Here is a 24,188-nt window from a genome sequence, read left to right as displayed (position 1 = left end):
ACCTAGCACTTTTATGAGATTGATGAATGAGGTTTTACGTGTTTTCATAGGAAGATTTGTGGTGGTGTACTTTGATGATATTTTGATCTATAGCAAGTCACATGAAGAACACATTGATCATCTACGTGCTGTTTTTACTGCTTTGAGAGAGGCACGTTTGTTTGCTAACCTTGACAAGTGCACCTTTTGCACGAATAGAGTTGCTTTTCTTGGCTATGTTGTTACTCCACAGGGAATTGAAGTGGATGAAGCTAAAATTGAAAGCATCAAGAGCTGGCCGACCGCTGTGACTATCACACAGGTGAGAAGCTTTCATGGCCTTGCAGGGTTCTATCGGCGTTTTGTGAGAGATTTCAGCACCATTGCTGCCCCACTCAATGAGTTGACAAAGAAGGGCGTTCCGTTCCAATGGGGGCCAGCACAAGAACAAACTTTTAATACGCTGAAAGATAAGCTTACGCATGCATCTCTACTCCAACTTCCGGACTTTGGTAAGACTTTTGAGTTAGAATGTGATGCTAGTGGCATTAGAATTGGAGGAGTGCTACTACAAGGAGGTAAACCCGTTGCTTATTTTAGTGAGAAATTGAATGGGCCATCTCTTAATTATTCGACTTATGATAAGGAGTTGTATGCTTTAGTGCGAGTTTTAGAAACATGGCAACATTATATTTGGCCCAAAGAGTTTATTATTCATTCTGATCATGAAGCTTTGAAACATATTAGAAGCCAAGCCAAACTGAACAAACTTCATACTAAATGGGTTGAATTTATAGAGTCATTTTCTTATATCATTAAACACAAGAAAGGTAAAGACAATGTCATTACAGATGCATTATCTAGACGTTATACCATGCTGTCCCAACTCGATCATAAGATTTTTGGTTTAGAAACAATTAAAGGATTATATGCTACTGATTTGGACTTTAAAGATATTTTTGAACATTGTAAAGAAGGAAGAACTTGGAATAAATATGTACTGAATGATGGATTACTATACCGTGCTAATAGGCTATGCATCCCAGCTAGCTCTATTCGCCTATTGTTCTTGCAGGAAGCGCATGGAGGTGGTTTGATGGGACATTTTGGAGTGAAGAAGACCGAGGATGTACTGGCTACTCACTTCTTTTGGCCTAAGATGAGGCGCGACGTCGAGCGCTACGTGGCACGCTGCACTACTTGCAATAAAGCTAAGTCTCGCTTGAACCCACATGGACTTTATATGCCTCTTCCTGTTCCTAGTGTGCCTTGGGAGGATATTTCTATGGATTTTGTTTTAGGATTGCCTAGGACCAAGAGGGGGAGGGATAGTATATTTGTCATTGTGGATCGTTTTTCAAAAATGGCACATTTTATACCTTGTCACAAGAGCGATGATGCTACAAACATAGCTGATTTGTTTTTCAGGGAAATCATTCGCTTGCATGGAGTGCCTAACACCATTGTTTCGGATCGTGATGCAAAATTTTTGAGCCACTTTTGGAGGACACTTTGGAATAAACTTGGGACAAAGCTGCTGTTTTCAACGACATGTCACCCTCAAACCGACGGACAAACGGAGGTTATGAACCGCACATTATCCACCATGTTGCGGTCTGTTTTGAAGAAAAATTTGAGGATGTGGGAAGAGTGTCTACCCCATATTGAGTTCGCTTACAATAGACCAGTTCACTCCATCACCAAGGTAAGTTCGTTTCAGGTAGTGTATGGTTTTAACCCCCGTGTCCCTATTGATTTACTTCCTTTACCAACATCCGAGAAATTGAATTTTGATGCTAAGACACGTGCTGATTTGATTCTGAAAATGCATGCGTCGAGGATGACTCCAATTCAAGAGGGGGAGGATGATGAGGATATCACTCTTTCGGATACACACACACACCGAGTATTCCTCCAACAATAGGTCCATTGACACGAGCTCGTGCACGTCAACTAAATCATGAGGTGAGCTCGTTCCTTAGTGTTCCTTTATATTTTGATAAGGATGGGATGCTACTGAATAATTATGATGTATTATTACTTAGGAACACGGGAGAAGAATATCAAGGGCGCCCAAGCCAAGGTGGAGGTCCAATCAAGTTCGAGTCCGTTTCGGAGTCCAGGACCAGTCTGCACTAAAATCGTCGCCCAGGACGCATACGGACTCCGTTTTCGATGTTCTACACATGGTTGGAAAGCTAAGGAGATAAGCTTTCTAACGGGGCTGGTCCCATGTCCAAATTCTTTCTGAGTCAACAGCAATCATCGAAACAAGTGGACGTCCAGAATCTGTCAGGGTCCTGCGCCACCATCTTTTGGGCTGTTGGGCCGTGTAACGTGTTGGAGTCCATTAGGGACGCGTCCAGGGGTCTTTGGCCGACCCTAGTCTTTTATATACAGTAGCCGCCGCCCTAATTAGGGTTGGGTTTTGCTTAGATATTGATCTACACACAGTTGTGAGATTTTCGCTCTTGTTCCGGACCGACTAGGCCGCCGCAAGTGTTTGTGGAACCCCGACTTCAAGTGCTTGAATTCAATTCGCAATATTTCAAATTGCATCTTCTACGTTCTTGCTTGTGTTCTCGGTACGCTTGCAGGGATTGAGCCTTCTTGGCGAGGTCAACCACGCGACACGGTTGATAACCAACGGAGCTGTGGTGTAGTGATTGCAAGGGAGACGATCTGTTCGGGTCGAAGCCTTTGGATCATCAACGTCGAGTTCTCCACCCACTGACTTATCGGTACCTATCGGAAGATCAGGCCAACAATACTCATCAACAAGGTTCTATCATGAGGAAACATTTGACAAAAACATAAAACATAGTGCAATGTTCCCCAATCTACAATATTGAATCAAGAAGCCTAGAGCAAGATATCCATCAACTAGGCTTAACACAAGTATCCATCAAGCTCTTCATGCATGGTATTGACCCAACTCGAATCAGATAAAGTATGTCCAACATCATTAGGCTCAAAAGAAGCAATGAATGTAGAATTAGAAAATGAGCATGAGAAGCAGATTTGGATCTTGTTACCCTCTCATTGATGTCACCGATCATCATCTGTGGAGGGTGTCGCCGATGAATGTGTTGAGGGACCTCATGTTGTGAGTGTACCTCCCCTTCAAACACTGCTGATGCAGACTTGAAAATAGCTGAAGTGGAAGTAGAGGCTGCAGGACCTTCTACTAGAGTAGAAGAAGTATGAGCTAGCTCTAGAGCAGGTGTTATTGAGAGAAGTAGTAAATCATCCTCATCATCACTAAGAGCTGAAAGGTCGCTATCTACAAATATGCTCTCGCTCATCTCCTAATCACATGCACACTCAAGGATCGAACTAACATATGGAGTTGACTCATCAAAAGTCACATCACAGGATTCCATGATGGTGTTAGTATCAAGATTGTAAACCCTGTAAGTATAACTATGAAGAGAATACCCTAAGAAAATACCCTCGAAAAAATGTGACTTGAACTTGTCAAGATTGCCATGCTTTAGGATGAAGCATCGACACCCAAAAACTCCTAATTGTGAAACCTTTGGTTTTCTCCCAAAGAGCAACTCATAAGAAGTCAAATTCAAGATCGAGCGTAAGAAAATCTTATTTGAGATGTAGCATGCTATGCTAATGGTCTAAGTCCAAAACTTTCTATGAGTCCTATGCTCATCTAGCATCGTCCTAGCCATCTTAATCAAAGTTCTGTTCTTTCTCTCAACCACGCCATTCTACTGAGGAAGACGGGGGACAAAAAACTGATGGTCAATGCCATGCTCAAGACAGAAAGCATCAATGAGATAGTTCTTGAACTCAGTGCTATTATCACTACGAATTGCTTTCAATGCACCAGGAAATTCTTTGAACAATCTCAAAGCCAAGCTTCGAAAGTGTGAAAACACTTCATCCTTGATCAAAAGAAAGAAGACCCAAGAGTAGCTAGAGAAGTCATCAACAATGATAAGAACATACTACTTTACATCCACCGAATGAACCCGAGAAGGACTAACAATGTCCATATTGAGAAGTTCTCCTGGTCGTTTAGTCATCACCCGATTGATTGATGGGTGGGAGGCAACAACCATCTTGCCATGCCGACAAGGAGCACAAATAAGATTCTTCTCAAACTTGAGCTTGGCAATCCTCGGATCAAGCCTAGGGCACTCAAACGAGTAAGCAAATTAAAACTCATGTACCCTAATCTCCTATGCCACATCTAAAGCTCAGAAGAAGTTTGAGCAATCAAACAACGAGAAGAACCAAGAGACTTAGAAAAATCAACTCCAAAACTCTCCTAACTCAAAAAATCTTGTAAATCAGAGCGCTAGAAAAATCGAGAACTCAAGAAGTATCGCGTTTGAAATACACTTCTAAGTCCTCATCCAACAACTGAGATATAAAGAAAAGTTTGTATCCCAGATGCTCCACCAAAGCTACATCCTTGAGAGTGAAACTCTCATTCACCTTTACCATACTTATGGCTTTCACCCTTCCTTTTCGATCATCCTCGAATGTGATGTACTCGTGTCGCTCTATGGAGGTGAGACTGGAGAACCATGATAAATCTCTGGTCATGTGCGCGAATAATCGGAGTCAATAAGTCATTTGTTCTCTAGGCTTCTACCTGCTATCTATATATGAGAAGAATAATAGGTGGATGGCTCAGTACTGGGTCATCCGCCCTGAAGTGATAAAAGTATGTGCAGGTAAAACAGGTCTAGTACGTTGAGAGCGAGTACCACGATGAGGAAAATATGGTTTATCAAAGCGCTGAGACTCAAAGCCTCTTACACGTGGACCAAAACCATATGAGTCATGGCAAAATCCACGCTGGGCAACATCTCTATGAAGAGACTGAAAAGCCCTAGGAACTCGTGAGTGGAAGTGAGCAAAAGTCTCATGTACACCAACAGAGGGGCGGTATATGTCCCGGGTGCTCCACTCCCACTCACTCTGCTCTTCTCTCCTATAGCGAAAGCAAAACCCATTCAAGTGACCCTCTCTCTAGCAGTAAGTGCAGTCGTAGGGTTTCTTGGGAACTCGTATATCGGTCACTCGGGGCTCTCTCATCTTAGGATGTGGAGCTCTCTTGGGTTATGGTGCCGATTTCTTTTTTATGGGTTGAGGAATATGTTTCTTGATGGGTTGTGGTGTGACATTGATTTTGGACTTCTTAGCTTCTAGAGTAGTAGGTGTGGTGAACACAGTTTTACTCTCCTCACTGTAAGCCACCCTCTCAAAACCCAACCCAAGAGCAAAACTCACATTGTCAGCACACATCTTGGTCTTGGCTAAGATCAAATTCATTTTTCCTTTACTTTATGAGCACTTATCCACCAGAGAAAGGATATACTCATTCTTAGTCAAAAGCTTTTGAACTTGTCCTCTAACTCAGCTGAGTTTGTCCTAAAAGATGGTGTAGGTGGAACAATTTGGTTGCACATCCTTAGAACTTCTAGCACTCCCCAATCTAGACTCTAGCTCCTTTAGACTCTTGTCTTTCAATTCAACATACTTTGCAAACAAAGGGCAATTCTTACCAGCATCTAAGAGAGTAGACATAGACTCCTCCTCAATGAGCTTCTTCTCGGTACTCTCAAGCCGACTAGAGACTTGAACATGCACATTGCAAAGCTCGGCAAGTTCAACCATGACAATCAGACAACTCTCACACTTCTCAACATCGGACCTAGACCTAAGCAATGTAAGTTCAGTAGAGACAGACTCATACTTAGGCCTAAGATCCTTCAACTCACGCACAACTTTCTTAAGTAACCTATCCTGACTAACGAGAGCATCATTCAAGGTATCAAATTGGATAGAAAGCTGGTTGTAGGAAGGCAATACCTCGGAAGGATCCAGCTTAGGCTCACTGTCGTCGTTGTTGTCGTCCGCAATGAAGCAGAGGCCGGTGAAGTCCTTAGCCTCCTTCTTGTTCTTTGCTTACGGTTCATCCTCCTCGCTGGAAGAGGTGTTGATGTTGTTGAGAGCCATCACGAACGCACTAGAAGCTGTCTTGGCCGCCTTCTTGGCCATCTTGTCGTGATTCTTCTTCTTCTTCTTCTTCTTCTTCTTCTTCTTCTTCTTCTTCTTCTTCTTCTTCTTGTGCTTGTTGTAGTTGTGATCACTGTCCTCCCTCTTCTTGAGCTTAGGGCGGTCCGCCTTGAAGTGGGTAGTGTCACCACACTCAAAGCAGGCACGAGAACCACCCCTCCTCCAGACTTGATGATTGTTGTAGAAGCAGATAAACTTCTTTAGAATCAGTGTAAGGTTCTCATCATCTAGCGCGTCCACCTACTCCTTTGTGATAGAAACTAAGAAAGACAATGCAAATCTACTTGATGAAGTGTTAGCACAAGGAAAGCCAGCTGTAGATTGATTGCCACCACCAGATCCAAAAACTAATGCCATGTTCCGAGACAGGGGATTTTCGAGATCGATTCGAGCCGCCATGACTATCTCGGTGGACTTGAGCTTGCTGAAAAGCTTATCAGAAGTCAATGTATCATAACTTGAAGACTCTTCAATACTCAAGATCTTCATTTCCCATATGCTACGGTCAAGAGTATAGAAAAGTTTGATCGCTCTCTCATGGTCAGAATAGGGCAAACCAACTACATATTCAGCTTCAGCAGTAGACTGCGCAATGTTAGATTATTTATGAGAAGACCAACACACAAGAGAAGTATCTAAGAAGTGACAAGTAACAGAGGTACTTTTCCTGTCAATTCTATAACCAGCAAAATTCGCATATGAAAAACCTTGAAGAGAAAGCGAAGAGAAAACAGAAAACCAAAGCCCATACTCGAGAGTGTTTTTGAGGTACTTTAGAATGCATTTCACTGCTTGGCGGTGAGACATCCTCGGTGAAGCTTAGAAGCAAGCACATAAGCAAATGATGAAGTGGATGTTTAGTCTTGTCACCATCAAGTACAGGAGAGAGCCGATCATGCTCCTGTACTCCCGTTGATCCACCCCCTTGCCATCTTTATCTAAAACAAGCACGATTGAGGTAGCTATCGATGTCGCCAAGGGCTTTGCATCACTCATATCGAACTTCTTCAGTAAATCCTTGGTGTACTTTATTTGGTGGACGAATGTATCTTGCTTGCATTGCTTGATTTGCAGCCCAAGGAAGAAATTGAGCCCGTCCATCATCGACATCTCGAACTCCCTGTTCATAGTTTCTGCAATCTTAGCCACAAGTGCATGAGAAGAGCCACAAAAAATGATATCATCAACATATATCTAAACAAGTAAGAAATCATTGCCATGCCTGAGAGTGAACAAAATTTTATCAGTTGACCCCATCACATATCTATGCTCTAGCAAAAAAGACCTAAGCCTATTATACTAAGCTCTAGGTGCCTGTTTAAGCCCATACAAAGCTTTTCTAAGCTTGTAAACTCTATGTGGGTATTTGAGATGCTCCAAGCCTGGGGGTTGTCTAACATAGACCTCTTCCTGAATAAAACCATTTAGGAAAGCACTCTTAACATCCATTTGATACAACTTTAAACCCTTGGATCCCGCAAATGTAAAAAGGATCCTAATGACTTCTAGCCTAGCTACGGATGCAAAGTCTCTCGAAAGTCTATCCCCGCAACCTGAGTGAAACTCTGAGCCACTAGTCTAGCCTTGTTTCTCATTTGGTTCCTATGGCGTGAACATTAGGGGGTGGCTCTACAAGGACCCAAACTTAGTTTCTCTACAAGTTTTCAAGCTCTTTATGCATGACATTGACCTAACTCGAATCAGATAAAGCATGTCCAACATCATAGGACTCAAAAGAAGTAATGAATGTAGAATCAGTAAAATGAGCATGAGAAGCGGTCTTGGACCTCGTTACCCTCTCATCAAGATCTCTGATCATCATGTGTGGAGGGTATCACCACTGAATGTGTTGAGGAGCCTCATGCCTAGAGGTGAACTCCCCCTCAACTTATGCTGATGCAGGCTCGAGAGCAGCTGAAGTGGAAGTAGACACTACAGGACCCTCTACTGGAGTAGAAGAAGCAGGTGACATCTCTAAAAGCAAGTGTGGTAGAGGGAAGTAGTAGATCATCCGTGTCCTCATCGAGAGCTAGAAGGTCGTCATCTACAATGATGCTCTCACTCATCTCATGATCATCTGCACACTCAAAGACAGAACTAGCATATGGGGTTGATTCATCAAATTTCACATCATATGACTCCATGATGGTGTTAGTGTTAAGATTAAAGACCTTGTAAGAATGACCATGAAGAGAATACCCCAAGAAAATACCACCGGAAGAGCGTGACTCAAACTTGTCAAGATTATCATGCTTTAGGATGAAGCAACGGCAACCAAAAACTCTCAAATGTGAAACCTTCATCTTCCTCTCAAAGCGCAACTCATAAGAAGTCAAATTCAAGATCGAGCGCAAGAAAATTTGATTGGAGATGTAGCATTCTATGATAATAGCCTCAGCCCAAAACCTCCTAGAAGTCCTATGCTCATTGAGCATCGTCCTAGCAATCTCCACCAAAGTGCGATTCTTCCTCTCAACCACGCCATTCTGCTGAGGAACACATGGGGCAGTAAATTGATGCTCAATGCCATGATCAAGATAGAAAGGATCAAAGAGATAGTTCTTGAACTCATTGCCATTATCACTGAAAATTGCTTTCAATGCACCAGGGAATTCCGTGAACAATCTCAAAGCTAAGCTCCTAAAGTGTGAGAACACTTCATCCTTGATCACAAGAAAGAAGACCCAAGAGTAGCGAGAGAAATCATCAACAATGATAAGAACATACAACTTTCCATCCGCTGAACCCAAAAAGGACCAACAGTGTCCATATGGAGAAGTTCTCTCGGTCGTTCAGTCATCATCAGATTGACTAGTGGATGGGAGGCAGCAACCATCTTTCCATACCAACAGCACAAACAAGATTTTTCTCAAACTTGAGTTTGGAAAATCCTTGAATCAAGCCTAGGGCACTCAAATGAGTAAGTAAATCAAAGCTCATATGCCCTGGTCTCCTATGCCACATCCAAAGATAAGAAGAAGGTTGAGCAATAAAACAACGAGAAGAACCAAGAGACTAAAAAAATCAACTCAAAAAACTCTACCACTCAAGAAATCTTGCAAATCAAAGCGCTAGAAGAATCGAGAACTCAAGAAGTATCACATTTGAAACACACTTCCAAGTTCTCATCCAACAATTGAGATACAGAGAGAAGGTTGTATCCCAGATGCTCCACCAAAGCTACATCCTTGAGAGTGAAACTCTCATTCACCCTTATCATACCTTTGGCTTTCACCCTTCCTTTCAGATCATCCCCGAATGTGATGTACTTGTGTCGCTTCACAAGGGTGAGGTAGGAGAACCATGATGAATCTCTGGTCATGTGGCACGAACAACCGAAGTCAATGAGCTACTTGTTCTCCAGGCCTCCGCCTGCCACCTACATATGAGAAGAAGAATAGGTGGATGGCTCCGTACTGGGGTTAGTCATAAACCTCTTGGGAATCTAGTACCGGTCATCTGCCCTGAAGTGGTAAAAGTATATGCAGGTAAAACAGGTCTAGTACGCTGTCGGGGGGGACGGGTGTCCACTCTGCCACGAAGTCAGAGAGCGCCTGGCTTTTGGGTGCTCTCGATCTTCTCTTCTTTTTCTTCTGAAAAAACTCTCTCTTTTTCGTCCGTTCTGCCGGCTTTAAATACCCGCCGGCAGTAGTGTGCCCCGAACGAGAGGGGGGGCACGAGTTCCGAGACACCATAAATGGAAAGGACGTCATCATTACCTCTGGACGAAGTGATCGGGGGTGGAAAATGCGTCCCACACCCGGTCATCCGGCACCATAAATGCGCTGGCAACGGGCGCCGTGGAGAGGGCCCACCGGACGGCCGCAGAGCGGCCCGGTGTGCCCGCCCTGTCTTGTTCTCCTACCACGGCAGCGCGGCAGACGGAACGCCTTGGCCCTTACGACGTCATCCCGAGACGGGCCGGATGGCACGGGATGGGACTCGTGCATTCAATGACCCCACGCCCTTCCGCTAGGATGTGGCAGGAACTGACACCGAGCGTGGCGGGAGCAGTTGGAGGTGACAGGCCACGCACGCTCTTTAAATGCGGCCTTGGGCCTTTGACTAGCTGACACCTCATCGGTGGGCCCCTCAGAGGCCACTGTCAGGGGGCTCTCTGGGTCATCAGGGAACCGAGTGCTCGGGGGTCACTGTACACTTCCCAGAGCACTCTCTCCCGAGAATGCCCTTTCTTGATCCTCGGGGAACCGAGTGCTCGGGGGTACTGTTCACCTCCCCGAGCGCTCTCTCCCGGGCACACTTGTACGGATCCTTGGGGGACCGAGTGCTCGGGGGTTGCTGCACGTAGCCCCGAGCACTCTCTCCCGAAACTTCCTTCAGTAGGTCCTCGGGACACTTGGGCGCCCAGGGAGCCACCGCTCGCGGCCCTGGGTACACTTCTCCCGGTACTTAGCCTTCCTGGTCGTCGGAGGACTCGAGTGCTCGGGGGTCACCGTACACCTTCCCGAGCACTTTCTTCCCGGCACTTAGACTTCGTGGATCATCGGGGAACTGGGGTGCTCGGGGACCACCGACTGTGGCCCCGAGCGCCCCCTCCCGGGACTTAATCTTTTTTACCTTGCGGAGGAGACTCCGCGGGATGGCGCCATGTGGCGAATTGCTGGCCTGGCCTCGGGATTTGGGGACCCCCGATTCCTGATACACCGACATACGCTGAGAGAGAGTACCACGATGAGAAAAACGTGGTCCGCCAAAGCATTGTGACTCAAAACTTTTTACACGTGGACTAAAACTATATGAGTTATGACAAAATCCATACCAGGCAACACCTGTAGGAAGAGATTGAAAAATGCTAGACTCGTGAGTGGAAACGAGAAAAAGGCTTATGTACGCCAACATAGGGTTAATACATATCTCGAGTGCTCCACTCCCACTCATGCCGCTCATCTCTCCTACGGCAAAAGCAAAACCCAACCAAACGACCCACTCTCTGGTAGTAGGTGCTGTGGTAGCGTCTCTCGAGAACTCAACTGCCGGTCACTTGAGGCTCTCTCACAGGCTCTCTCATCTTAGGCTATGGAGCTCTTTTGCGTTGTGGTGCGGGTTTCTTCTTTGTGGATTGAGAAATGGGTTTCTTGATGGGTTGTGGTGTGGCATTAATTTTAAACTTCTCAGCTTCTAGGGTAGTAGGTGGTGAACATAGTCTTACTCTCCCCAATGTAAGTCGCCCTATCAAAACTCAACCCAGAGCCAAACCCACCTTGTCAGCACATATCTTGATCTTGGCCAAGATCAAATTTATTTTCCCTTTACCCTTTAAGTACTTCTGCACCAGAGAAAGGAGGTACTCACTCTTAGTCAAAAGCTTTTGAACCTACCTCTAACCCAGCTGAGTTTGTCCTGAAAGATGGTGCAGGTGGAACAATATAGCTGCACATCCTTAGAACTCCCAACACTCTCCAATCTAGACTCTAGCTCCTTCAGGCGCTTTCTTTCAGTTCAACATCCTTTGCAAGCAAAGGGCAATTCTTACAAGCACCTGAGAGAGTAGACCTAGACTCCTCCTCAAGAAACTTCTTATTAGCACTCTCAAGCCGACTGGTGACTTGATCATGCACATTACGAAGCTCGGCAAGTTTAGCCATGCAATTAGGCAACTCTCACACACCTCAACATCAGGCCTAGACCTAAGCAATGCAAGTTTAGTAGAGACAAACTCATACTTAGACCTAAGATCCTTCAACTCACGCACAGCTTTCTTAAGTAACCAATCCTAGCTAACGAGAGCATCATTCAAGGTATCAACTTGGATGGAAAGCTGGTTGTAGGTAGGCAATACCCTGGAAGGATCCAGCTCGGGGTCGCTGTCGTCGTTGTTGTCATCTACCATGAAGTAGAGGTCGGTGAAGTCCTTGTCATTCTTCTTGTTCTTTTCTTGCGGTTCATCCTCCTCTGAGCCCTCCTCCTCACTTAAAGAGGTGTGGATGTTGCTAAGAGCCGCCATGAACACCCTCAAAGTCGTCTTGGCCGACTTCTTGGTCTTCTTGTACTTGTCGATGTCATGGTCGCGGTCCTCTATCTTCTTGAGCTTGGGGAAGTTCGCCTTGAAGTGGGTGGTATCACCACACTCAAAGAAGGCACGGGAACCGCCCCTCTTTCGGTCACAATGGTTGTTGTAGAAGTGGGTGAACTTCTTCACAATTAGCACAAGGTCCTCATCATCAAGCGCGTCCACCTGCTCCTCTGTGATAGAAACCAAGAAAGACAAAGAAAACCCACTCGGTGAAGTGTTAGCACAAGAAATACTAGCTCCAGCTTGATTGCCACCACTAGGTCCAAAAACCAATACCATGTTCTGAGACAGGAGATTTCTGAGGCCTATCCAAGCCGCCTTGGCTATCTCAGTAGACTTAAGCTTGATGAAGAGTTCATCACAACTCAACATATCGTAACTTGGTGACTCTTCAATGCTCGAGATCTTCATTTTCCATATGCTATGGTCAAGAGCATAGAGAAGCTTGATCGCCCTCTCATGGTCAGAGTAGGGAAAAACACCATTGGATCTAAGGTTACTCACAATTCTATCAAAATGACCAAACATAGCATCCAAAGATTCACCGATTAGTGCCTTTATGAAAGACACTTGATCTCCCTTGCACAAACATTTGATATTCTTGGTTGTATATGCTTTGGTGTCTGGCCTTAATCTGATTAGTGCATTTATGAAAGACACTTAGAGTAGTCCAGATCTCCCAGGTAGTATGGAGGTGCTGGATCCTATCAAATTCATTCTGACTCAGGCTAGTGAACAAAATATTTCTAACCTTGTTGTTGGCCTCATAATGTTCGATTTGAACCTGAGTCATGCGAGTAGTAGGGATCTCATAGTTAGAATCAACTACTTCCCATATTGCACTTCCTTGGCTTAGAAGATAAGCCTCTATACGCACTTTCCAGTAAAAAAATCATGGCCATCAAACAGCGAAATCTTCCCACTTCTCTCCATGTCACCTATGGATCACAAAGCCAGTTAGGGTCAACAAGTGATGAAACTGGCTTTGATACCAATTGTAGGATTGAGAGTGGCGACTAGAGGGGGTGTGAATAGATGCCTCAATAAATTTCTTGCAAAATTAATGGCCTTCTCCTATTCGATCACCCAACACACCTCTAAAAGAGAATCACAATAGAACGCAACACAAATACACAGCAGAAAAAGTACACCTACCCAGAAAGTCTGGGGACTCCGGAGATGGGACTGTAGAGTCCGGAGATTGGACCAGAGAGTCTGGAGATTCTGAGAAAAATCAAAACAAAACTTGAAGATTCAACAAAAGGTGGGTCTCATAGTTGGAATCGAACACTAGATTTCACAGTAAACTAATATATGACTCATCCCCACATAAAGGTCCAATATTGAGAAAAGATCATTCAAGGATCAAGAGATGAACATCGGATGAAGAAGATCTTCAAGATGATGGTCTAAAGTCAAAGAAATTCAAGACCCTATCACATATGCATGTGTATGTGAATTTTATACCTTTAGTATCCAGAAGAACAATCTCCCAAGATGTTAAAATTTCAGCTCACAAAGAAGAAAGAAAATCAACACTGAAAAGAAAAAACTTGCACATAAGGCAAGGGAGCCAATAGAGGGAAACTAGAAGGAGGGAAATTCAAGCATATGTAACAAAATAAAGTTCATTACTTAAAGAGGTTAGCCTTATTTTAGGCGGATTACAAAGATTTTTCTCTCAAAATTCTCATTTATTGCATAGACTAAGCACTCATCCTCCTCTCCTCTAAAATCCTAGCACAATGCTCTCATATGGGTGACACAAGAGGCTCAAATGGTTGGTTCAAGGCTCTCTCTAGCCCTACCCCTCTATTTATAGGTCAAGAAAACTTGACCCCTAAGTTTCCTAGCTTTTTTCTAAAATACTCCCTTTATGTAGTACATTTGTACCTACCAGCGAGAATATTTTGGTCCATTTATTTCTCCATTCATAGGACGGCCATGACACTTTCACGACGTAGCTCCGCCTCGACGCAAGCTTCGCGATGATGCCATGTACTCCTTCAATCCTCCCACGGTTTTGAGGCCAAACCACAAAACGCTCTACCCGCTGCACAAAGCGTGACACACCACTTTCTTACACATTAAGCAAGTACTCTGATGTCGACGCGTGTACTCCGTCTTGCAATCCTAACCATCGGTAAGTCTCTCCCGCTCTTGATCCCTCGGGACGTCTTGTCACTTGCACCGATATCCTTTTTGCTTGACTTTATCAACACACAGTCTTTATCCATCTTCTAAGTTTTGCTTGATCTCCACGTGTACCGTTAGGATCACCCTTGACTCCACTCGATCTCCTTGATTGTCCAGCACCAAGCACCCCACTTGGCTCCAATCACCCGCTGTCGACTGCCAAGTTGCATCTATCACCTGCACACAATGAGACAAGCAAACACATATCTCCAACTCCATCTGCAGTTAGTCCATAATCAAAATACTCAATTGAAAATTCAAATAAACTCAGAGTATATTCCAATCAAAATTCAAATTCTGCTCAACTGCGGTCTCTCCGAAGAAAAGAGCGAACACTCCACAAAAATATGGACTCTCCGAGAAAATGTGCGGACTCTCTGCACATCCCAGTTCACTTCAAAACTTTGGACTATCTGAAGAATTTTGTGGACTCTCTACACATCCGAGTTCACTTCAAAACTACAGACTATCCGAAGAATTTTGCGAACTCTCTGCACAACCCAAGCAATCCAAAACTCGATAAACCAAATCAAGAACTTTGTCAATCACTCATCACATATAAACCAAAGCACATTTCAACTTGGTTTCTTAAAGGGAATCCAAGGTGGGATCCTTACTTTAAGGTATGAGGTTTAGCTATAACTCTTCTTTGGTTTTGTAGGTATAAAACTATATGACCTCTAATTTTTCTTTTCGTGGTAGGAAGTTATATGCTATTCAAAATGTAATGGTAGCTGTAGATTTGGATCTTTAGTTCACTTATATCTTGGCTGGTTAGGAGGAGACATCATATGATGCTCTAGTATCATGAGATGCTTTAGAATGTGAAAATGGCATTCGTGTCCCACAAGGTAATAGATTAATTTTGTAGCTCAAATTCTACATCACATTTATTTACATATAGCAATGTCACCCACTTGTCCCCCATATATTAGGAAAACTCTACCTAGTGGACGTCGGATATGGAGCCAAACCTGGATTCTTGCCCCATTTATGTTCTATGAGGTACCATTTGAATGAGTGGGGGAACAATCCTGTGCAAAATGAGAAGGAGCTATTCAACCTTAGGCACTCAGCTTGTCGTGCGACCGTAGAGTGTGCATTTGGGTCACTCAAGAGGAGGTTCAAAATTCTAGATGATGCCACTCCATTTTTCCCTTTCTAACTCAAGTAGACATTGTTGTAGCTTGCTGCATTATTCACAACTGGGTAATAGAAGATGGGGGTGATGAAACTAATCATACCAGAGACCAATTGGCTACCTAATCATAATTAGGCTTCAACATCAAGTGGCCAAGCAAGTGAGCATGCTGCAATGGTTAATTTTAGGCAAGGACTTGCCAATGCTATGTGGCAAGACCGTCTACACCACTATGGACATGCTAATTAATGTGTATTTGTATTGTTCTCAAGAAATATGTATTTGTAGTGTGTGCTCAAAAACTATGTATTTATACTGTGCGCTCAAGAACTATGTATTTGTATTATCTGCTCACGAACTATGTATTTGTATTGTTCTCAAGAACTATGTATTTGTATTGTTCTCAAGAACTATGTATTCAGATATTGCTTGCTAAAATTCATTTATGTTGAATTATTGTTTGTTGGAATTATGTTGGTCATACTATGTTAGGCAATGGAAGCTGGGCAAATGGAGAAAACATAGTAGGACAAACTGATAAGAGTGCCCATGTTATATGGACATCTTCAATGTTCTTCTATATGCTTACCTACCTAGCTGGTATTATAGCTAATGGCAACATCCATTGGCTTCAAGAAAGTGCACTACAACGCTTGTGCTAGAGAGTTGAATGACCATTTCAGACTATGCTAGAACCTAGAAGCGGAAGTATGCAAGGATAAATGATCTTAGGATGAAGATAAGTGATGCCCTTTGGGATGAAAAGAATTTCATCATAGGTCTTGATCATGAGCATTATACATCATATATTCATGTATCATCGCAACAGCTATTCTAAATTATGCATTGCCTTGCTTTTTGTTTGACTAATGTTTGTTCTATTTATGGCTAAGACCACAAAGCTCAAGTTGAATATTTGAAAAAACCCATTAAGCACTATGGTAAGATGATGACCATTTTTGGCAATAGCTTGGTTTCGGGGAAGTATGCCAAAGGATCCAATGAACCCCTTGCTATCGAAGTGACTAAAGATGGTGCTAAAGATGGAGAGGTGAATGGCGGTGATGCCACCAATGATCTAGGTGGTGGTGCTGCTGCCACAAATGAGGAGAATGGTGCAACATCTTCAGCCACCAAAGCCAATAAAGCCAAGACAACCATAAGTGGAGAGGAAGGGCTAATAGGGACATTCAAAGCTGTTGGTGAAAGACCTGCCCTTGCTCTAGAGAAGGTCGGTAAAACTGATAATGAGCTACCTGAAGATCTCTTTGACAATGTGCACTGCATTCCTGGTTTTGAGGAGACCCACCTTTCTCACTATCACACACATTTGGTTGAGAATCCTTGTAGTGCGAAGGTGTTTTGTTCTATGCCATTCTCTCACAAGGTGACTTGGGTTGCTAGGTATGTTAGCATCATATCTCATGACTAAGGTGGTTTGTGATATTTTGCTTGTGCCCTAAACATTGCACTTAGAGTAATTTTTGGTATTGAATTTGTATTTGAGAGTAAGGTATCAAACATTCCCAGCTTTTGTTATGTCAGCTCTAATATTGCTTTGACAATATTATCTAAGCTATATTAAACTCGAATACCGATCATTGCTTAATACTTGTGCTTGCAAACCTGTGTTAATTTTTAATCATGTACTTCCAAATCTGTACTATATGTTCATATATACTTCCATCGTCTTGCTAATTTATGTATATGTGCTTGCTCTAAAGCTTATTTGTTGATGTGAATTACAAGTTGGGTAATGGTTGTTGTCAATTATAAGTTGGGCAATCAAGGTGGTGTAATGAAGGTGTTTGTCATCTTGAGCAGCAACAAAAAAGAAATTTAAAATACATGCATTAAAAAAATTCGAATTCCATATATTCTCACAACCTTACAATTTATGCAACATATGTTTCACCATAACATAGAGAGGTAATCTCACCAAAGGTCATCACAACCACTTGTCCATCCCCATCCTTTCAATCAAACAAAAAATTATCTCAACTCTTCCCTCTCTAATCCCACTAACTAAACAAGAAATTACCTCACCAACTCACACAACCAAACAAAAAATTAGCTTATTCTAACCATAAAATTTAAGATAATCTTAACCTATTTAATATTTTCTTAAACCAACCGGACCTTTAATGAACGGCCTTGAACACACTACTGCAATCAACATGCACAATTAATCCTGCATGCGCTTCTATGGTGAGATTCCAAACCAAAAAAGCAAGGCCCTTGCTAGCACTCGCACGTCTGATAGAAAATTTCCAAACCAAAAAAGCAAGGCCCCTGCTAGCACCCGCACGTCTGATGGAAAATTTCCTATCGGACATTCCGTCCTTCCCTCGCAACACCGAAAAATAACGTTTGCAACATCTGATGTCAATGTTTGCAACATTGAAAAAATGTACCAAAATAACTCATTGTATGTATTCGATTCCGAGAGAAAAATTCTCACCGCAACATCCCGTTATGTTGTATGCAATATTTTCGGGCAAACCTATGTGGTGTAGAATTGGGTGAAACATATGAAAATAACTATGACAATAAATTTTTATAATGTCCGAAATATTAAATTTAAACATATGAAATATTAGATATGCGAAAAAATAGAAATTAACTCAAATAGATAATATTTTCAGATCCAAATCTGTATGTAAGAGATTCTGGATGCAACATACGCAAATAAATAAGGCAACAAATTTTCATAACTTCTGAAACATTAAATTTGAACGTCTAAAATAATAGAGATGAGAAAAAATAGGAATTAATTCAAATAAATAATATTTTCGAGTCCGAATTTGTACGCAAGAGATTCCGAATGTAACTAAAAAATAATTATCATAACAAATTTTCATAATATCTGAAACATCAAATTTTAACGTCTAAAACATTAGAGATATGAGAATACATGAATTAATTCAAATAAATAATATTTTGGAATTCATCTCAATGGATTAGCACAGTAAAACGTCCGATCGCTCGGACGTATGTAGTCAAGCATTTCCAGAAAGCAAAGCACGCACCGCTTCCTTCATCACCAACAAACTCGGAAACCACCACCACCTTCTCCCACCCTCCGCCCATGGCCGGCCGCATCCTCCTCCGCGCCACCGCCCTCGGCCTCGCCGCCGCGACGGCGGGCTCCCTGCACGCCGTGTCCAAGTGGACGCCACCCCGGACACCCCCTCCCTTCGTCCCATCCGCGAGTCTCATGCTCATGGAGTCCGCGCAGGGCCTCCAGGCCGCCCTGCTCGGCGCGCACCCGCTCTCCGGCGCGCACCTCAGCGACGTCCGCGCCCGCGCCGAGCAAGACCTCACGCGCATCGACGCGGAGGGCGCCGAGGGCGACCCAACCGCGGCCGCCGACCTCCGCCTCCTCCTCGCGCTCCTCGCCGCGCGTGACGGGCGCACTGACGAGGCCCTGAGGCTCTACGCGGAGGCTGCCCGCGACTGCCCGTTCGATCGCCGCCCCCGCGCCCTCGCATACCAGATCTCCCTCCTCGCCGGGCGCATGGACGAGGTCGCGCGGTGGAAATCAGCCTACCGCCGCCTCGTCCCGATCGACGACTCCACCCCCCCGGGATTCGAGTCCCACGAGACGAGGGAGCTCATCCGCGAGCTGGCGGTCGCGGCGACGCTGGGCGGCGTGTACAACCTCACCTACCCGCAGGAGAGGCGGTTACTCATGCATGCGGCATGCGGTGCGGTGGACAAAGGGCTGGTCGCTGCGCTGCAGGACAAGACGCTGTCCACGTCGGAGAGGCTTCAGCTCCTCGCGCTGCACGTGTACCTGCAGGCCAAGGTGCGGCTCCTCGTGAGGAAGGAGCAGCGGGACATGGCCGACGCAGCTTCGGTTTCTTGGTGAGCAAACTCCGTCACACCTGATCAATTGCTCTCACTCATCTTATTTTAAGACAATACTGTCGTGATATTTGTACAGAGAACTAGAAACTAGCATGCTAGTTGTGCAGTGTGTTTGATTAGTTGCTTTCTTGATCAAATTCACGATATGATACAGGCGTACAACAAACGAATCCAAACATTGATGATGCTTAGTTTGGGGACAGAGCTGATCAAATTCCATGAACATTTTCATATGTGGAACTATTTGTTGCCAATGGACAAGATTGATAGTATATTGTTGCAAGTGTGGTTTTGGCATCTTGTACAAAATTCTGGCTCTGTTTTCCTAACGAGTATCATTTCATGGAAACTGACATAAGAGTTTACTTCAAAATCTAAAGAACTGCATACTGCAACAAAATCATTAGGAAATAGCATGGACACGAATTTGTTGGAAAGGAAAATCTAGGTAACAGTGGCGTCTTTCTGTGCCTATTGCCGCACTAGTCTCATTTTCTGACGCATGAATTCTGTCGAGACTGTTTTCCATGAGCAGGGGTGGGTCGGCCAATTATGCAAAGAATAAGAAAAATATGCTACTTGTGCAGTGTGTTTGATTTATTTCCTTGATCTATATATATACTTTGCATCGCCTTTTCATGCACGGAACTATTTGTTGCTGCCGATGGACTTCATTAACAATGTGTCGGTGGCACGGTGGTTTTGACATTACGAACTGAGTTGAGTACACAGTTGAAATTTGCAATATAATCAAATATGTGTTAATGTATTAAATTCTATACTTCATTTCATCAACACATGATAATTAAGTCTTAACACAGAACAGAGGCTTAGTTTGATGACATATGACCTTGTGCAATGCATGTAATGTGTTTGTAGTCTAGGGAAAATAATCCTATGAGACTGGTCTCGTACATTTAAGGGTTATATCTAATTTATGGTGTGACACGTGGTGTTTTTTTTTCCTACTTATGATTTTCTCTAATTCATCCATATGTTTTATGGCAACTTATGCCACATGTCACATTATGAATTGAATCTATCTCTTAAATACACAAGACCATGTCTCATAGGATTATTTTCTGTAGTCTAGTAGCTTATAGAAGTAAAGATTTTCTATTGTGTTGACTGAAAAGGGGCACTAATCGACATCCTGTACGAAAATTACAGCTCTCGTTACCTCGCAGAGCACCGTTTAGTGGAAAGTGACATGAGAGTTGCCTCAGGCTTCAGAGAACTGAATGTTGCATTAATCATTAGGAAAAATGATATATGGAAATGGATAATAGCCAATAATGTCTGTTTCTTTTTGTGATTTGCACTTGGTGATCTCTTAATGTTTATAAATTAAGGTACTAGCCTTTTTCTTGTTTCAAGTTAAGTCGAGCTGCTTATTGTTGGAACACGGTCTTGCATGAAAAGAAGACATCCATGACCGGCCAGTTGATCACAATGCCTATATATTGCCTTTTGATTAAGAATGTTATCCAGAAAATCACAGATTTTATGCACCACATGAATAAGCATCTACCGTTTGTTTTCTTTATGCAGATTCTAGGTTGATGGAGTTACTTCGAAGATCATGTTCGAACTGAGGCAGCAGTAGCAGTTTTCAGGTTCGCGATTGTCTACTGTAGGCAGCAATGTTCAACTTGCAAGGTGATATGTAAGAAATGTGACGGTAATATTGTCTACTGCTTCAGTGTAAGACTGTTAAGTAAGATGCTGTTCCTAAAGAATTCTCTGTTACAATTCTTAACATCCCATGGTGATATGTAAGAAATGTGACAGTAATATTGCCTCAGCCCTCTCAGTGCTTCCACTCAAGCCTCTGACCTTCCCTCGCTGCACGCCACCCACAATGACACGTCACGCGGCGAGATCTGCTTGCTTCCCCTCTCTTCTCCCCGACCCCGCCAGAGCGCCATGTTCACCGTCTCCTTTGCCGCGTGTCCAGCAAGCGACGCCTCCGTAGACCAGAGCTAGGGCCCTCTAAGGGGCCTACCCATGTTAAGGTTCCAGATCAAGAATTTGAATTTGAGGGGTTTTGAGGATAAACATTGGAATTTTCCGACTTGGAAAGTTTCAGAAGAAAGGATAAACGCTCAACTAGGAGTTGAAATTGGAAAGATTTTGAGTTGAAGTTTTCTTTCCTGGACAATAATTTTCTCCGGTTGCAAGTCTGATACATCCTCCCAAATATGAATCAAGAAAGCAGTGAAGTTGAAAGATTGAGCTGTACGCTATCCTATTATCGTTCCGACTGACGTCGCCACAAGATAAAAGTACCGAACCTCCTTGTTCTGTTCACCTCTTGATACTTGCCTACTAAGGTACTGTTTGATTGAAGAGTGTGGTGAGACGGAATGATTTTATTTATATATTTGAGGATGTGATGATTTTATTTATATATGGATGTTTATTTAGTGGGTAGAATGGAACAAGTCTATTTTAGTACCTTGGGTCCACCGTCAGTGTCACGTTCGAAGTGGGATGACTGCGTTCCACTATTTTTTTGAATGGCTCCGTGGCTCCGTCCCGAATCTTTGAAAAATATTTCCTGATTCCGAACCATTTTATCCCACTGCTCTCCATCCAAACAGCTCAAAAGCGGGATGGATCTGCTCCATTCTATATCGTCCCACAAAACAAACACTACCTAAGTGACAGGGATCGATAGATCATAGATACACCGCCTGCTTAATCTCTCTCCTAGCCGGGGCCACGGATGGTGGTGGCGACCAGGGTCTTGGTCAAATGGAACGCCTCCTGAAGCTGGAGCGCCGCGAGCCGACACTTTGTGCGGGGCCGTCATCGGGACGCATTAGCTGCACTCTGACACGAAGTTCTCGTCGTGCAAGCTTGGGGGTGGCGGCCTCACTGTGGCCGGCCACCACAACGAGGACGCTGGGATAGGCGAGAATACGTTCTACATGTACGACTCATCTCTCTTCCACAGCTACTAGGATGATGCGCGGTGCGCCGTCCACGCCATGCTGGCGCCCATGCCATTGCTGTAGGTAAGGGGGGCAACGGGTCTGCCCTGTCGGGTTTGGCTAGAACATACCTGACTTGAAACCTGATTTTTCAAATCCGATCCGGCCCTGAATTGGATACCAAGTGCAAAACGGCTGCCTGCCTCGGCCATGGTGGGACCCGAGAGTGGGCAAGGCAACAGCCACGGATGAGGAGCAACGCGGGTGAGGTGACGACCATGGAGGGCGTGCAGGTGAGGTGGCGCGGCGGCGGCCGCAGAGGGCATGCAAGTGACTGGGCAAGGTGGTGGCCGCGGAGCAGCGGGGGCGGCCGAGGTGGCAAAGGGCAGGCGGGTGAGGCAGAGCGGATGGGTGAGGTGTAGTGACGACGGGAAACCAGGGAGCAATGAGGGCGGTGGCCGGACAAACGGACGAAGGCCGAGCGGCTAGGCGACGGGCGACAGGATGGATAGTGGTGGGCTATTGGACGAATGGTGGCCGGGTGGGGCGTGCCCACACGGGCAAGTGTGCGCGTGCACATGGGCTGGAGAGCAGGACAAGCGACTGGGCCGCCTGGACTCCTTCGCTCCTGAGCCCGTCGGCACATTTTTGGGCCCACAGGACTACTCCTAGGGGCAAAGATAGTCCTGGCCCAAACCCGATTCGTGTCTGCCCCTGTGGGGCTATTTTCCCACCCGAACCTGCCCCTGTCGGGCCTAAAACCTATGAGGACCTAACCCGATGCGAGTAACTGCCATCTCTAGCTGCAGGGCTTTGACCTCTCATAAGAGAATTGTCTTGACCTCTTTGTCCCCGAGGCATCTTACTACTATAGAAGAGATTATCACTGTCGGTTAAAACATGACATCACTATCGGTTTTAGAACCGACATTGATACTCAGTTCCAAATACGACAATAATAGAGTCCGTGATAGTCAGTCCATATCCGATGTTTTTTGTACCAATTTTTTAACTCGACAAACGAACCTTACGGTTTTTGTTACTTGTTTCGAACCCCCTCGCTACTTCTATGGGATCGATTCATCGAATATAGTGAATTACACACCCAAGCAATTTGTGGGAGTCCAACCTATGACCTCACCCCTCGCGCGAAGCTTTCTTATCATATCACCTCATAATTTTAGTTGATAGCTATGGAACAATTTATTATTTTGATTTTCTTGAATAAATTTCTAAATGATTATTTGGGAATCTATATTATTTCAAATCAAAAAGTTTCAAATACAATGTTGTATATCTGGTCGAGTGCTACAATTTTCATATAAAGTCTGCCTCCATCTGACTCATTATGAATAAGTTATGAATTTCTGAAGACCAATCTGTGCACTGTTCGGTAAAACAACCATAACTTTTGCATACAAAGTCTGATTTCGACATTCCACCTCTACTCTCCAAGCTAATTAGGAGGCGTAGTGTTTACACCGGTACTCCCCAAAAAAGGCTCAGAACTATCGATATATCCTCTAAAATTTTTGATCGAAAATTAACTTTCTATAATTTGCCTGAATTTTTTGAAAACATAGTACTGCATCTAAAAGTTAGTGTTACATAGACATTTTATAAATTTGAGTTACCAAACTCCCGATAAAAATCTATCAACCTGCAATTTCCAACTTTGTAGCACTATGTGTGACATTTTCAATTTTGCCTACTAGTGTTACACCAAATTTGGCAGTTTAATTTGTGATTCTATGTGTAGTTTTTTCTTCAAAAGTTTTGTAGAGTTAGTTTCTGAGGTTAAAAGAAGAGTTTTTTTATTATGAAACCATGATCTCACCCCTCGTGCGAAGCTTACTTACTATATCACCTCATAATTTTAATTGATGGTTATGGGGCAATTTATTTTTTTGACTTTTTCTGCATAAATCTTTGGATGATTATTTAGGCATCTATATTACTTCAAATAAACAGTTATCAACTACAA

General features: G+C 43.8%; 1 protein-coding gene across 1 annotated transcript; it reads left to right on the top strand.

Moving 5' to 3' along the window:
* The first annotated feature begins 18,448 nt into the window (after positions 1-18,448).
* Positions 18,449-20,924, top strand: LOC133910027 (uncharacterized). The gene is made up of 2 exons (XM_062352552.1): positions 18,449-19,265; positions 20,820-20,924. Coding segments are annotated over exons 1-2 (780 nt in total). The 5' UTR covers positions 18,449-18,486; the 3' UTR covers positions 20,821-20,924.
* Positions 20,925-24,188: the final 3,264 nt, after the last annotated feature.

Source organism: Phragmites australis, chromosome 2 (genome assembly GCF_958298935.1).
Source record: "Phragmites australis chromosome 2, lpPhrAust1.1, whole genome shotgun sequence".
Taxonomy (NCBI): Eukaryota; Viridiplantae; Streptophyta; class Magnoliopsida; order Poales; family Poaceae; genus Phragmites; species Phragmites australis.
The sequence above is the reverse complement of the archived record's forward strand: the minus strand, read 5'-3'. Positions and strand labels throughout refer to the sequence as shown.